The sequence below is a fragment of the Callorhinus ursinus genome, unplaced genomic scaffold (genome assembly GCF_003265705.2).
Source record: "Callorhinus ursinus isolate GAN/ISIS: 27379988/994484 unplaced genomic scaffold, GSC_fseal_2.0 scaffold24, whole genome shotgun sequence".
Classification (NCBI taxonomy): Eukaryota; Metazoa; Chordata; class Mammalia; order Carnivora; family Otariidae; genus Callorhinus; species Callorhinus ursinus.
The window spans coordinates 6,722,829-6,735,555 of record NW_027397086.1 but is presented as its reverse complement, the minus strand read 5'-3'; the positions used below and the strand labels follow the sequence as shown (position 1 = coordinate 6,735,555).

At 56.2% G+C, this 12,727-nt stretch overlaps 2 protein-coding genes across 8 annotated transcripts in view; one reads left to right on the top strand and one right to left on the bottom strand.

Annotated features, from left to right (window-relative positions):
• Positions 1-1,680, bottom strand: part of NR6A1 (nuclear receptor subfamily 6 group A member 1) — a 222,642-nt gene extending 220,962 nt beyond the window's left edge. For all 4 annotated transcript variants that reach the window (XR_012382199.1, XM_025888328.2, XM_025888329.2 and 1 more), the window contains exon 1: positions 1,356-1,680. Coding sequence is in view for 3 of the 4 variants with exons in the window: in XM_025888328.2 (XP_025744113.1) it covers positions 1,356-1,455 (100 nt within the window). In the remaining variant the exon portion in view is untranslated. The remainder of the gene's footprint in view (positions 1-1,355) is intronic.
• OLFML2A (olfactomedin like 2A) overlaps positions 1-12,727 on the top strand; it is a 142,124-nt gene that overhangs the window by 105,565 nt on the left and 23,832 nt on the right. The window contains exon 1 of one of the 4 annotated variants that reach the window (XM_025888592.2): positions 7,132-7,326. The exons of 1 other annotated variant lie outside the window; for it this stretch is intronic. In XM_025888592.2, coding sequence (XP_025744377.1) covers positions 7,201-7,326 — 126 coding nt within the window. In that variant the 5' untranslated portion in view covers positions 7,132-7,200. Of the gene's footprint in view, positions 1-7,131; positions 7,327-7,447; positions 7,520-10,914; positions 10,943-12,727 lie in introns of those variants that run through there. 2 more of the 4 variants (XM_073905749.1, XM_073905750.1) reach the window with 2 other exon arrangements.

Below are 12,727 nucleotides of genomic sequence, written 5' to 3'. Positions count from 1 at the left end.
CGAGAGCCTGCCCTTTATTCGGAAATGAGGAGATGTGAAAGGTGGAAGGCAGGGCAAATAAATAAATAAATCGGGTTTGCAGCCGGAGCGTTTGCCGGCCGGTACGAGCACCCTTTGTAATGCAGGCCTCCCGGGGCTATCGCCTGCGCTAATTGCTCCAGGGCGCTTTCCAAGTTCAAAAGTTCACCTTTTACGACCTCACAAAAGCTCCTTACACGTTACCAATAAAAACATTCCGCGGCAAACACCGAGGGGGGAAAATATCAAACAGATACAAATAAAACACCCCGCAGAGAAAGGGAGCCGGCGGGGGGGGGGGGGAGGGCAAGTCGGCCAGGAGGAACCCGAGGGCTTGGGCCGGACGTGGGGGCAGGGGGAGAGCGGGAGGAAGCGCCCGGCCAGGTGAGGAATTCTCAGCGTGTGGGTCCGGGACCGCGAAAGGGAAGGGGAGAGCTGAGCTTGGGAAAGCGCGGACCCGGACGGGCCGCTGGGAGGGAGGGAAGAGGCAGGTGTCCCGAGCGCCTGGTCGGGCCGGAGATCCGAGCCAGCAGAGAAGGGGCTGAGCACGGGCGGGGGCAGAAGCAAAGGAACGGGGTGTGGAGCAGGCACCGAGAGGTCCGAAAATGAAACGCTGAGCGGGTAGCGAACGAACTGGGGGTCGGGGCAGAGGGGAAGGCTCGCGGTGCATACGGGGGTGGCAGGGGAAGCGCGGGACTGCAGGAGTAGGAAAGCGGCTCCAGAAAGGTGACGGCACAGAGAACGACGGGGGACGAGGGTGTGGCGTCCGCGGAGGGAGGGGGCACCCGCGTGGGAGGGCGCCGAGGGGACGGAGGGGGAGGGGAGGGCACTGAAGGGACCCTCGGAGGGGAGAAAGGGGAGGCTAGGAGCTCAGGGGACCCGAGGGGGGAGGGAAAGCCCCCACTGACGGGACCGGAGGTGGGGGGCCGGGGAGGGTCCGCGCTGAAGGGACCCAGGGGAAGGGGAGGGCTCGGCGCTGAAGGGACCTGGGGGGAGGGAGGAGGATTCGCGCACAGGGGACGGGGGGAGGGGAGGCCTGTGCCGAGGGGACAGGGGGGAGGGGGAAAAGAAGGTCCGGGTTGAAGGAACCGGGCAGGGGGAGGGTCCGCGCTGAGGGGAACGGGGAAGGAGGGGGAGAGTCCACATCGAGGAACACGGGGGAGGAGGGAGGGTCCGCGCTAAAGGGACCGGGGTGAAGGTCCACGCTGAGGGGACCCAGAGCCGCTGCGGCTTCTCTGAGCCGGCTCAGAGAGTCGGCCGAGAGGAAGGGAACCCCAGGGGCAAGGGACAGACGGTCGGTTCTTCCTGGGCCCGGGTTCCGCACGCCCCTCACCCACCGTTGCGCGGCGGCGGAGGGAGCGCGGCGGGCGGCTCTAGGAACCCCGCCGAGCCCCCGCCGCCTCCCCCTCCGCTAGGCGGCCGTTCGTCCCGCTCCATGCGGTGGTGCTCAGGGCCCGCGCTCGGTTCGCTGCTCCGCCATGACCGGCGCCCTCGTCCTCGTCGTCGTCGTCCGCCGGGGGGAGGGGGCTGTCAGGGGCCGGCGGGCTCCCGTCCGCCGCGCTCTCTGGGCCCCGAGCCGCCCGGCTCCGCGCCCCTCCGCGCCCCTCCGCGCCGCGCCCCCTCAGCACTGGCCAGCTCCCTCCCCCGACGTCACGCGCCGCTACCACGCACGGGCCTGAGGGGCACGCTGGGAATTGAAGTCCGCCGGGCGAGGCCGGCCACGCGGGACCCCACCAATTGAAGGGGTGGAAAGAAGGATAAGCAGCGCTGAGAAGTGAAGGCCAAGGCCTGTGAATGTCACGAACCGAGACAAAAAACTTCGGGTGAAAATTTAACAAAGATTACTTCAGGCCCCTTCTCTTTATTTGATTTTTCCAAGATCAAAGCACGCTACGACTACCCGTATCCCCCCACCTAGACAATGAGTCTTTCCTAGGGGCGGATCGCTAAGGAGCTGGGTGAGCACGTGCAATGAAGCCCAGCCCTGTGGGCGGGGCTTAGATGGTGGCGGAGTTTGGAGGTATTTCACGAGGGACTTCCTCCGCGGCTTCGGGACAAATTGGACCAGAGATTAAAGGCCCGAAGCTTAACTCCAGGTGACTACGTTCGTATGCAAATGGAATCTATAAAACTCTGCTTTCCGGGGTACTCTTAAAAGCCTTTTACCTCCGGGTGGGCGGGAAAGACAACGGTTTCTCTTCCTCCTCTTTCATTTTCCCCCGCCCAACAGAATGGAAAATAAACCTCCAGGCCATTGATGCCATTAAAGAAATTCTCAGGCTCTTGACTCCTGGTGTCTTGAAGCGCTCCGCTTGAGAAACTCCTTACCCCGCCTTGTTCGCCTTCCCTTCTCCTTGGTTACCCTATCTGTAAAGTGGGGTTAGAATAGGGACGAAGTCCAATCGAAAGATCACAAACCCCACCCTACCCCCGCCGCGCTCCCCGCCTCAGTTTCCCGGAGCAAAAGGCCGGATTTTGCGGTCTCCCCTACTCCGGGCTGAGCCTAACTTCTGCAGCCACCAGGTGGCGCACGGCCACCAGCCTCTGGGCCGGCCCGAGGAACCGCCTTCGGCGACCCTCTCAGGGAAAGACCCATCCTGGCTGCTGCCCCAGGTGTAACTAAGCCCTACCTGGCCTGTTTGAAGACAAAGAACAAGAGCTCTGGTGCTTTGCCCGCCTCTCCTCTGCGGGTCATGCCACAGCTTCCTGGTGGCTGCCCCTTCCTCACCACCCCTGAATCCCGCCCTACCAATCCATTGCCTCTTCTCTCATTCCTTGCTTAATTTTTTAAAAATCCTTATCCTGGCATTCACACCCCTGCCTGGTCTAACCCCTGACCACGTTTCTCATCACACCGCTTCCCTCACCTGCTACACAGAATGTTTTGCAACGCTTCCTTGCACTTTGAAGGTGGCTGTTCCTTACCAACATTGGTTAACCTGTATTGTATCTTTAATCAGAAAAGTGCTGGCCACTTTTCTGAGAGATTTACATTAACACTGTGTTGCCCAAACCTTACACCTGCTCTATGAGGTAGCTCCAGTATTGTCTCTGTGATACACTGATGAAGTCACCCAGCAGTGATGGGGATTCCAAACCTAGTGGGTTTGACCCTAGTGGGTCAGACATCAGAACCTGCACCTTGGCTCCTTCAAGCTGGAACTCTGCTGGCTTCATTCAACCCACTCCCAAACTCCTATTCATCTTTCAAGATCCTGTTCAAATATATCCTCAGGGACACATTTTTAAATACTTCCCACCAGGGGACATCTAATCTAGATCCTGTCTGTGTTCCCTTACAGCTCTGTTGAGCTAATTGCTTCCCTACTACCATTCCCCAGCCCCAGATGGGGGGAGGAAAGCCTTTAGTGTGGTGTGAGGGGGAGGGGGCAGAGGAGATGGATCCTCTGGGTCATACCCTCAGTTCTGGGTTCTAAAATGTGTCAGGACCATATGGCTTTCCTAGGCCTTCCAGAACTTGCCTTTCTTTCTCTCTCTCTCTTTTTTTTTAAGATTTTATTTATTTATTTGACACAGAGAGAGCACAAGCAGGGGGAGCGGCAGGCAGGAGGCGAGGGAGAAGCAGGCTTCCTGGCGAGCAGGGAATCCAATGTGGGGCTCGATCCCAGGACCCTGGGATCATGACTTGAGCTGAAGGCAAGATACCTAACCAACTGAGCCACCCAGGTGCCTTCAGAGCTTCCCTTTCTATCACAGTCCTCTGGAGGTAGTGAATTCCCTTTCCTTGGAGATCCAGTCAGAGATTAAGTGGTACTGCAGAAACCTCCTGAAGGCCTGGGGTTTCAGTGGTGGACAGATTCTAAGTTGACTCTCAAAGATGGACCAAAAAATTCGCCAAATACCCAGCCCTTAGAAGCAACTCATCTTCTTCCTTCAGACTCCGGCTTTGTTGCCACTTCCTCCTGAAAGCTTTCCTAGATCTGATAGTCAAAGCCCTTTCTTCTCTCCCTCATCATTATAGCCCCAGCTGCTGAGCACAGAGCCTGAACATAGTAGACACTCAATAAGTAATTGCCGAGTGAGTGAAAGGATGAATAAAACAGATCAGACTTTTCTACTTAGTAACCGTGACCTTGGGCATGTTACTTCTGAGCCTCAAAGTCCTGGTTTCTAAGGGGAGGGAGGGAAAATAATGAGAGCCGCTACTTCACAGGATTGTTATGAGAATTAACATGATGCATGCAAAGCAACTAATATAAGGCCTGGCCTAATAAATGGGACCTGTTCCGTTAAAGAGCTATCCTAATTCCCATTCACCTCTCCTCTGAAAATGCTCCTTGGGAAGAGTCAATTACCATGAAACTGAGAAAGGTGAGGGAAATGACAATATGCTGAGACCCCAGCTACTGTCCTAAACATATAGAGTCCTATGAGGTAGGCCCCTGCCATGTGCCTGGCACCTATGATGGGATCTTTTCCCTACAGTGCTCCCCACCTCCCTAACCATCCTGAGAAGTCAGTACTTCCCCTCAATTTACAAATGAGGAAACAGGCTCAGGAAGACTGATGGAAAAGACTCCCATCACCGGCAGGACTCCTGACAGAAGAGCTGGAAAGGAAAGTATCGAAGAATATGGAGGGATCTTCAGGGGAGTGGTCCTGAGGCCAGAGGACCAGACAGAGGAACAGGACGAAACAGGGATACACTTAAGAACAAAGCAGGTTTGAGCCCCATCATGGGGGCTTTGCCCAGTGGTGGTGGAGACAGACACTAATCAGATCAGATAACCACACAAACCCACAAGTGCACGTAAGTTCTACAAGTGAGAACACACCTAGAAGTTTCTGGTGCTGCGGGAATGTGTGGCAGCGTTCGTTTTTGTCGGGGGGTGATGATCAGAGGAGGCTTTCCGGGATAAGGAACATTGAAATAAGATGGGAAGAATGAGTAGGAGTGAGTAAGACTGAGCAGAGAGAGAGTTTCAGGAGGAAGGAACAGCATATGCAAAGGTCCCAAGGCCAAGTGGGACCTGAGAGAATCCATGGGGACTGGAGCCTGCTGAGAGAAAGAAGGGCAGCAGAGAAGGGTGAAAAGGAGGAAAGCAGAGACTGTGGGGCCGTCTTGTGGAACAGCCAGCAGAGGGCAGAGTTTGGGGTGACAGTGGTCTTTTTCTTCCAGAGCCTAGCCGGAGAACCAGAGCCAGGCTGAGAAAGAGAATCCCTGTGTGGTTCTATTTGTTTTAAGTACATTTTGTCTATAATTTGAATAGATAGGGCATACATTACAAAATTCCCAGATGCAAAAAAAGTATTCAGTGAAAAGTAAACCTTTCTCCTTACTGTTTCCCAACAACTGGTTTCCCTCCTGAGCAATAACCACGATACTGGTTTATAGTGTGTCCATTCACAGATAGTCTATGCACATAAGAACACACCAGAGGTATCTGGGTGGCTCAGTCGGTTAAGCTTCTGCCTTCAGCTCAGGTCAGGATCCCAGGGTCTGGGATCAAGCCCTGCATCTGGCTTCCTGCTCAGCAGGGAGTATTCTTCTCCCTCTTCTGCCACCCCCCCCTCAAATAAATAAAATCTTAAAAAAAAAAAAACACAAAACAAACAAACAACAAAAAAAACAAGAACACACAGCATATTCATGTTTTATACTAATCCAGCCCTGGTTTTGACACGTGCCCAGATCTCTAGTCATGAAAGAAGCTAATCTGTACTGAACACCAGCTGCACGTGACTTGCTGCAGCTCAGAGTTAGGGAGCACCAGACCTTGTGCTAACCCAGTAGCTCTCAAATTATAAATCCTCTGGCGGGCTTGTTAAAACAGATTGCTGGGCCCCATCTCTAGAGATTCTGCTTCCTGAGATCTGGGGTAGGGCCTGAGAATTTGCATTTCTAAGTTCCCAGGTGATGCTGAGGCTCCTGGGACCACACTTCCAGACTACTCAGGTAGCTGTTCGTGCACAAGGTCTGTGCACTGCTGAGGTACGTCCTCCCACAAAGGAAGGCAGAAAGGTTGCAAGGAAACACACATACCAACTAGAAAGTTTCATGGGGCAGTAAATTCTATGAAGAAAAGGAGCAGGGGAAGGGATATGCATGAGGGGAAGTGCTTGAGAGTAGTGGTAAGGTAGGACATTTGAGGCACAGTTAAAGGTTCCTTTCTGAGCAGTTGAAGTTTACAAGGGCTGGTAAACAGACACACAGGTGGGACTGTCTTGGGTTCAAGGGAGGGTCACCTACGGAGTCAGCATGGAGAGGAAAGAGAAGGGCGTCTGGCCCCCTGTGGGGTGCGCAGAGGTGGAAGGACCTGCAAAGTGTGAGATAATACGGGGAATCCGAAAGAAACCGAGAGAGGGGAGGGTTTGAGAAGGAGGCATGATCCAGAACTCTCGATTCTGGGAAGGTAAAGAGGTGCCGCCTTGGGTGCGCTTACAGGAGCTCCAGAGGACCTCAGCAAGGCACCTCCACGTGAGACCGAAGAGCCATGGAGCGAGGGGATGGGCAGGGAACCTGAGGAGTGCGACGGGAGGCGGCTCCTTTTTGAAAGTTTTGCTGCCTAGGAACCAGAGAAATGAAGCACTCCCTCCTGAGGATGGGGAGGAGGAAGGGTGTTTAAAGCCGGGAGCTACTGGAGTTTAGTTGGGGGTCGCCGGGCGGGATTTTGGAGGGAAGAGGAAAAAAAAAACATGCGGGAGAGGGGGGTCTGAGCCGTGAGAAGGGTAGAGCTGGCGGGGTCTGGGTGTTGGGAGAGCTCAAAGGCTCACCTGCCCTGGAAACATCACTCATCTGAACTTAACAACCACTCCAAAAGGAGAGCACTATTTCCCCCATTTTACAAATGAGGAAACTGAGGCTCAAAGAGGTGAAGGGACACGCCCACAGAGCATCTCACAGAGCAAGACCTCCGTCCGTGTGGGGACCGCGCTCCGCTTATCGGCCCCGCTGCTCCTGGGGACTCGGAACAAGACCCTTTTTTGTGTCCTCGCAGGGATGCCCTTTGGAGAGCCGCCCAATGGCGAAGAGGCCCCGCAGAGGGCCGGGCGGGGCGGGATGCCCCCTCCACCCTAGCTCCGCCCCCGGCGGCGCGGGAGGGGGCGCGGGGCGGGGGGCGCGCCGCGCGGCCTTTGCTGGCTGCGCACCGAGCTCGCAGTGCCGCCCGCGCTTCCCAGCGTCCGCACGCGGCTGTCCGTGCCCACCGTGCCCATCCCGCCATGGCCGCGGCCGCCCTCCTGTCCCGGCCCGGGCCCCGGCCACTGCCCCTGCTCCTGCTGCCGCCGCTGCTGCTGCTGCTGCTGCTGCTGCCGCCGCGCGCCGGCCGGGTGCGCGCTGACAGTAAGGTATGGTGCGGCCCTCCGACCGGGGCTCAGCTCCGCGGGGAGCCGGGCGCGAGGGGGCGCTGTGGCTGGGGTGCGGACCAAGGAGGGTGTCGGGGCCAGGAGCGGAGGACCAGGAGAGGGGAGACCCGACGGGCTCAGCACGAAAGCCACTTGGGCCACGACCCAGGGAGAGGGGGAAGAAGCGCTGGAGATGGTAGGGGTATTTGGGACCTGGGGGTCTCAGGAAAGGGCTCTGGGACCCAGTTCAGCGCGGGGAGGAGATCAGCACTGAAACCCAGGGCCAGGAAGAGGGGAGCCTGGGAGTTTGGAAGGGGCGCAGACAAGAGATGCAGTCCCCAGCCTAGGGATTCCCAGGAGCGCTGGGCAAGGGCGCCTGGAAATCTGGGCCAAAGTTTCCATGGGAGGCTGACCCACGTCGGGCAGACCCCTGGGTAACCGCTACCCAGGGACTCCCAGGTTTGCAGCAGACCCTGAGCCAAGGCTTTCCGGCCGTGCTGGGAACCCAGAGTACCTACCCAATGAACCAAGTGGGCTTGGTCACTCGCCTGGCCTCGGTAGTCCTGCCAGGAATCTAATGCACCCTCTGGAGGACACCGTGTTTCCAGAAGGCACCTGAAGTCTTCTCAGTTGTGGCTAAAAGGATCTGCTGCGCTGTCAAGCCAACCTGAGTTCAAATCCCCCTCCACCTCTCAGCTGGGTGATCTTGGGCCTTTCACCTCTGCCAGTCTCCGTTTCCTCACTTATATATATGGGAATAACAAGAGTTCCCACTTCCTACGGTTGGTGATCTTTTGCGAGGTCGTGCCTGTAAAATGTGTAGCACCACACCTGGTACCTAGTAGGTGCCCAATAAATCATGCTGTGATTACAGAATCTTACTAGGGGAACCTGAAAGAGCCAGTCAGAGCAGGGCCCCCTTGAGGGCGTTCTGGAAATAACCCAGTTAGGACAAGGATGGGACTGGGAATGAACGAGGGAAGAAGGTAAGGCCCTGCTCACTCCTTCATGGAGTGGCTTTTCTTGATGTTGCTCCAGCCTCTTTCCTGGGCAGAAGGTGAGGCTGCACTGTCCAGAGGCAAGGTAAAGGGCAGAAGCCACGAGCCACACAGTAAGTGCATGAGCACTGGGCACCAGAAGTCCCTCATCCTGAAGATCCGGCTCAGGGGATGAAAGCAAGTGAGTTGCAGTTCTGACCATGTGCTCCAAAGACAAGAAGGGAATGAGTATCATCCCTACTGTACAGATGAGAAACTAGAGTATATAGAGATGTGGCTAGCTTGTGAATCAAAAAACCTGGGTTCTGGCCCTTTGTTATTCTTTGGTTGTGTGACCTTGGGCAAGTCACTGCCTGCCTGCGGGCTTCAGTTTCCCCGTCTGAAAAACAATGTCTGCCAACTTCCTCTCCGTGTAGGGCCTTCTTGGATTCCCTGACCTGGCTCAGGTGGGGGAGCAGTGAGCCAAAAACCCCACATAACCTGATCAGCGCTTTGCCCCTCCCGTCTCTCTGGCTGGGAGGAATATTTGGTCCTGGGCATCCTCCGAGCCATGCGTGTAGAGCTTGTGGAGGAGGGCTAGCACTCAAAACAAAGCAAAGACAAAGAAAACTGAACACCCTGTTTATGTAGTGAGTCAGCCAAACACTTGCTAGGTTGTGTGTGTGTGTGTGTGTGTGTGTGTATGTGTGTGTGTGTGTGTGTGTTTCGTTGTCCCAGGGCAAGCTGGGGCTGGTGGGGTAGGGAGGCGTACTCTAGAGCCTGGAGGATGAAGCAGCTGGGGGACACAGCACAGCCCTCCCTCAGACACCTCCCACCCCACACCACTTCAGCCAGCTGGGAAAAATAAAAATCAAGTGATGGGTGAATTTACTCCGCATTCCTCAGCACAGCCGGTCTCCTGCTGGCTCTACAGGGAGAGCTGTTTTCATAATCACCCTCTCCCTCCCCCATAACCATCCTTCCTCTTCAAGCCTCTCCGATTTGGGGGAGGGGGAGAGCCCTTCCAGGGCCAGCCTGGGACTTGAAGTCTATCTAGCTAGAGCCCTAAAGGGTTAAGTTGGCCCTCTCCTTAGGCTTCCTGCTCCTGGGAGGTCCAGTACCCCCTCCTGCCCCATACTTTCTGGGGTACAGGGGCAACTCAACCCCAGTACTCACCACAGAACTCTGTGGTCTCGGGCAGCTCCTCACTCAGTGCGTTTTCATTTCATGTTTATGGCAAGGTCTGTCTATCCTAAACAGGAGTTTTCATCTAGGGAAGTGCTTTGTCCAGCATGGGAGTGGGAGAGGGAGTTCACAGCTTCCCTGGCATCTCTGAGGGGCTGCCCAGCTCGGAGTTTGGGATGGACAGACAGGTAACCACATGAAACCCAGGCGTGGCACCAGAGACCTCTGGGAACCTGCATTCTGCTAATATGTCCTTGGAATGTGGCTGAGAATTCCCCCTTGCTACCTGTTTCCCCATCCGTGAAAGGTGCCTCACTTCCTCCATGCATCCAGATGTGGAAAGGGGGTCTTTGGTCATCCCCGCCACTGACCAGGGGCCCAAGGACAGAGGGAAGGCCAAGGCTTGTGGGAACTGGGCCAGGGGGGAGCAGGGGGGCTGAAGGCAGGCAGGCAGACGTGTCGCAGGCTGCATCAGATCTTCTAGGCCGGGCTGGTCCCGGGGGCTTAGGTGTTGCTGCGCCTCTGCTCTGGGAGTTTCCGCCTGTGGGTGTAATTGAAAACAGGCTCAGGGCAGACAGGGAATACAAGTAATGAAGTCCTTCTGTACACAAAGAGCGTGGGGCCACGCCAGGCCCCACAGGGTCTCTCTACAGGGAAATTCTTGTCCCGACATTCCCGTTGGCTGGGGCACCTAGAACAAAGTACTGAGAGACATCCTGTGTGCCAAGCCCCGTGCCCAGCACTTGAATCCAGAATCTTACACAACCCTGCTGCTGGTGCCCCCAGGACCAGGCTTAACCACTGAAGGTCAAAAGAGTCAGATGGAGGAGTTTGGAGAGTCCTGGAGTTCCAGGATGCTCAGCTTCCAGTAGGCATCCAAATGGCCTCGGGTACCTGAGAGTCTGAGATTACAAGTGTGGACTAAGGCCAGCGCGTCTGCATTTTCCAAGTGCGTTCTAGGTAATTCCCAAGGCACATCCCCCAGTGAGAACTCACGGAGGTACAGAGAGCCATGGAGGTTTGTGGAGCAAGAGAGTCACAGATCATCAAAGAGGAGCTTTTGGGAGATTAAGCCAGCAGAGAGGAGGCTGCTGTGTTCCCAGAAGCAGTTAATGGGGTCTGAACTCAGGGCTGTGGTCATGGAACGGACGGGGAGTCGGAGAGAGAGATGGGAGATATTCAGGATAAAGAATTGGAAGAACGTGACTGATGGCTTGTCTGGTGTAAAAAGGGAGGCTCAGAGACCTGGGGTGGGTGGGAGGGTAGGTAGACATCAGTTGAGAAAAGATGCCGGGTCCAGTTTTGGATGGCTTCAGTGTGGGGGTCCTGTGCCATTCAGGGAAGTGTCGAGCTGGCAGTGGGCTCTGGGGGACATCTTTGCCTGCAGGAGGACCTGGAAACGTGCTTTCAGGGCGTCGGGACTGGCCAGGAGAGAAGAGAGAAGACTCCACCTCAAGGTGACACAATTTGAATCTGCTCATTTCTGGAACATTTCACAGCTTGAACCGCGCCCCCCCTCTTCCCACTGTGGCCAAACTTATCCATCTTTCTTCGGAAAAATCTCAAGTATGCCCTCTTGCCATCTCATTGTAGGATTTCCTTGCAAGTACCTAGGGATGTTTTTAAGCACGAACCACCCACACTTCTGGGGTCTTTGGCAGCAGTGTGTGCTGAGTGAGGCTGTAGAGAGAGGTGGGGGGGAGGCCTGAGGCAGGGACAGCCCTCATGCCCAGGGCAGAGTGGGCCAGGCCCTCTACTGCCCCCCCTGCGACCCAACCCAGGGCCCCCTTCTCGGTCACAGTTCGGTTGCTGTTGGAGAAGCCCTCACCTGGTGAGGATGGGTGGTCATGGGATGAACAGCAAGTAAACCAAAATTTGGAGTCAGGCTGTTCATATTGACCCTGGGCAAGCCTCCAGTCTTCTCTGATGCTCAGATTTCTCCCCTTTAAGAGGGGGTTGTGACATGAGGAGAGAGACGTAGAAAATGGCGCGCCGATGTGAGGGAGGGTTGGGCGGCTACCTGGATAGCAAGTACCACCTAAAGAGCCGTGACTCTGTGCCAGGTTTGGTGACGGCTGCTCTGCGCACGTGGACTCATGTCAGCCTCAGGTTGGGCTTATGAGGCTGTTGTCCTCCCCGTTTTGCAGAGGAGGGTGCAGAGACTCAGAGGGGTCAAGGCCATGCAGGGGAATGGAGGAGCTGGGGTTTGAGGCTCCCCACCACGGTGCTTTGCAGCCTCCAATCAAGCACCACGGGCTCCAGTCATCACCAGAGGAAGGGCCTCGCCTAGGCTCCTGGCAGCTGAGGTGTCAGGGCCTCGGCTGCCCCCCGCCAGGACGTAGCACCTCATCTGAGGAGAGAAGGAATGTTGCAGTCTGATAGGGAGGCTGCTCCCGGTGGGGGTGGATGCCGGGGTGATGAGTGGGTCCCCAGGAGGAGGCCTCTGTGGCCTGGCCACACAGAACACAACCACATCTACCCGCTGGGGAGTGCGTGGGGGTGACTAGCGGTCCACAGCAGAGCTGGGAAGGGGGCCCAGGAGTCTCGAAGAGAAAGCAGGCTTGAGGCACTGCCCAAGCTCTTAGGAATGTGTGGGACCCCTAGGCTGGCTGTCAGCGTTCACAGGCAGGGGAGGATTGCCCCGCGGTGCCCAGAGTACACTCCACCCACAGAAGGCCCGGGACAAAGCTTCCACCCGTAGCTTTCTCCTTCCCCACCCTCCTCATCCCCCAGGGGACTGGAAGTCTACCCACACCAGGCTCTGATCCCCTCGAACAAGTCATCTGATGGCTCCAGGGCTCAGTTGTCCCATCTGTAGGACACTGCTGAGAATATCTACCACCGCATCGCCATGGAGAAATGAACACATAAACAACCCCCTTTCAGGACCATTGTCAGTAATAATAACGGCTACAACGTACAGACTACGCTGTGGGCTCCCGGCACTGGACTGAGCGCATTCCTGGTATCCCGTCTCTCAGTCCTCACACAGTCCTTTGCTGGGTAGACACTAGTAGTACTCTCATTTTACAGATGAGGAAACTGAGGCACAGAGAGTTTAAGTAATCTACCCAAGGGCACACAGCTGGAGATGGCCCATGGCTGTGTGCCTCACCACTGCCCCACACTGCCCCAGCACTTTGTGAGTTCTCAGTAGATGTCTCCTCCTGGGCTCTGTGCCCCCGGCTTGCCTCCTCCATCCACCGTCTATCCACAAAGCCTCCCAAGTGAGCTTCCTGGAA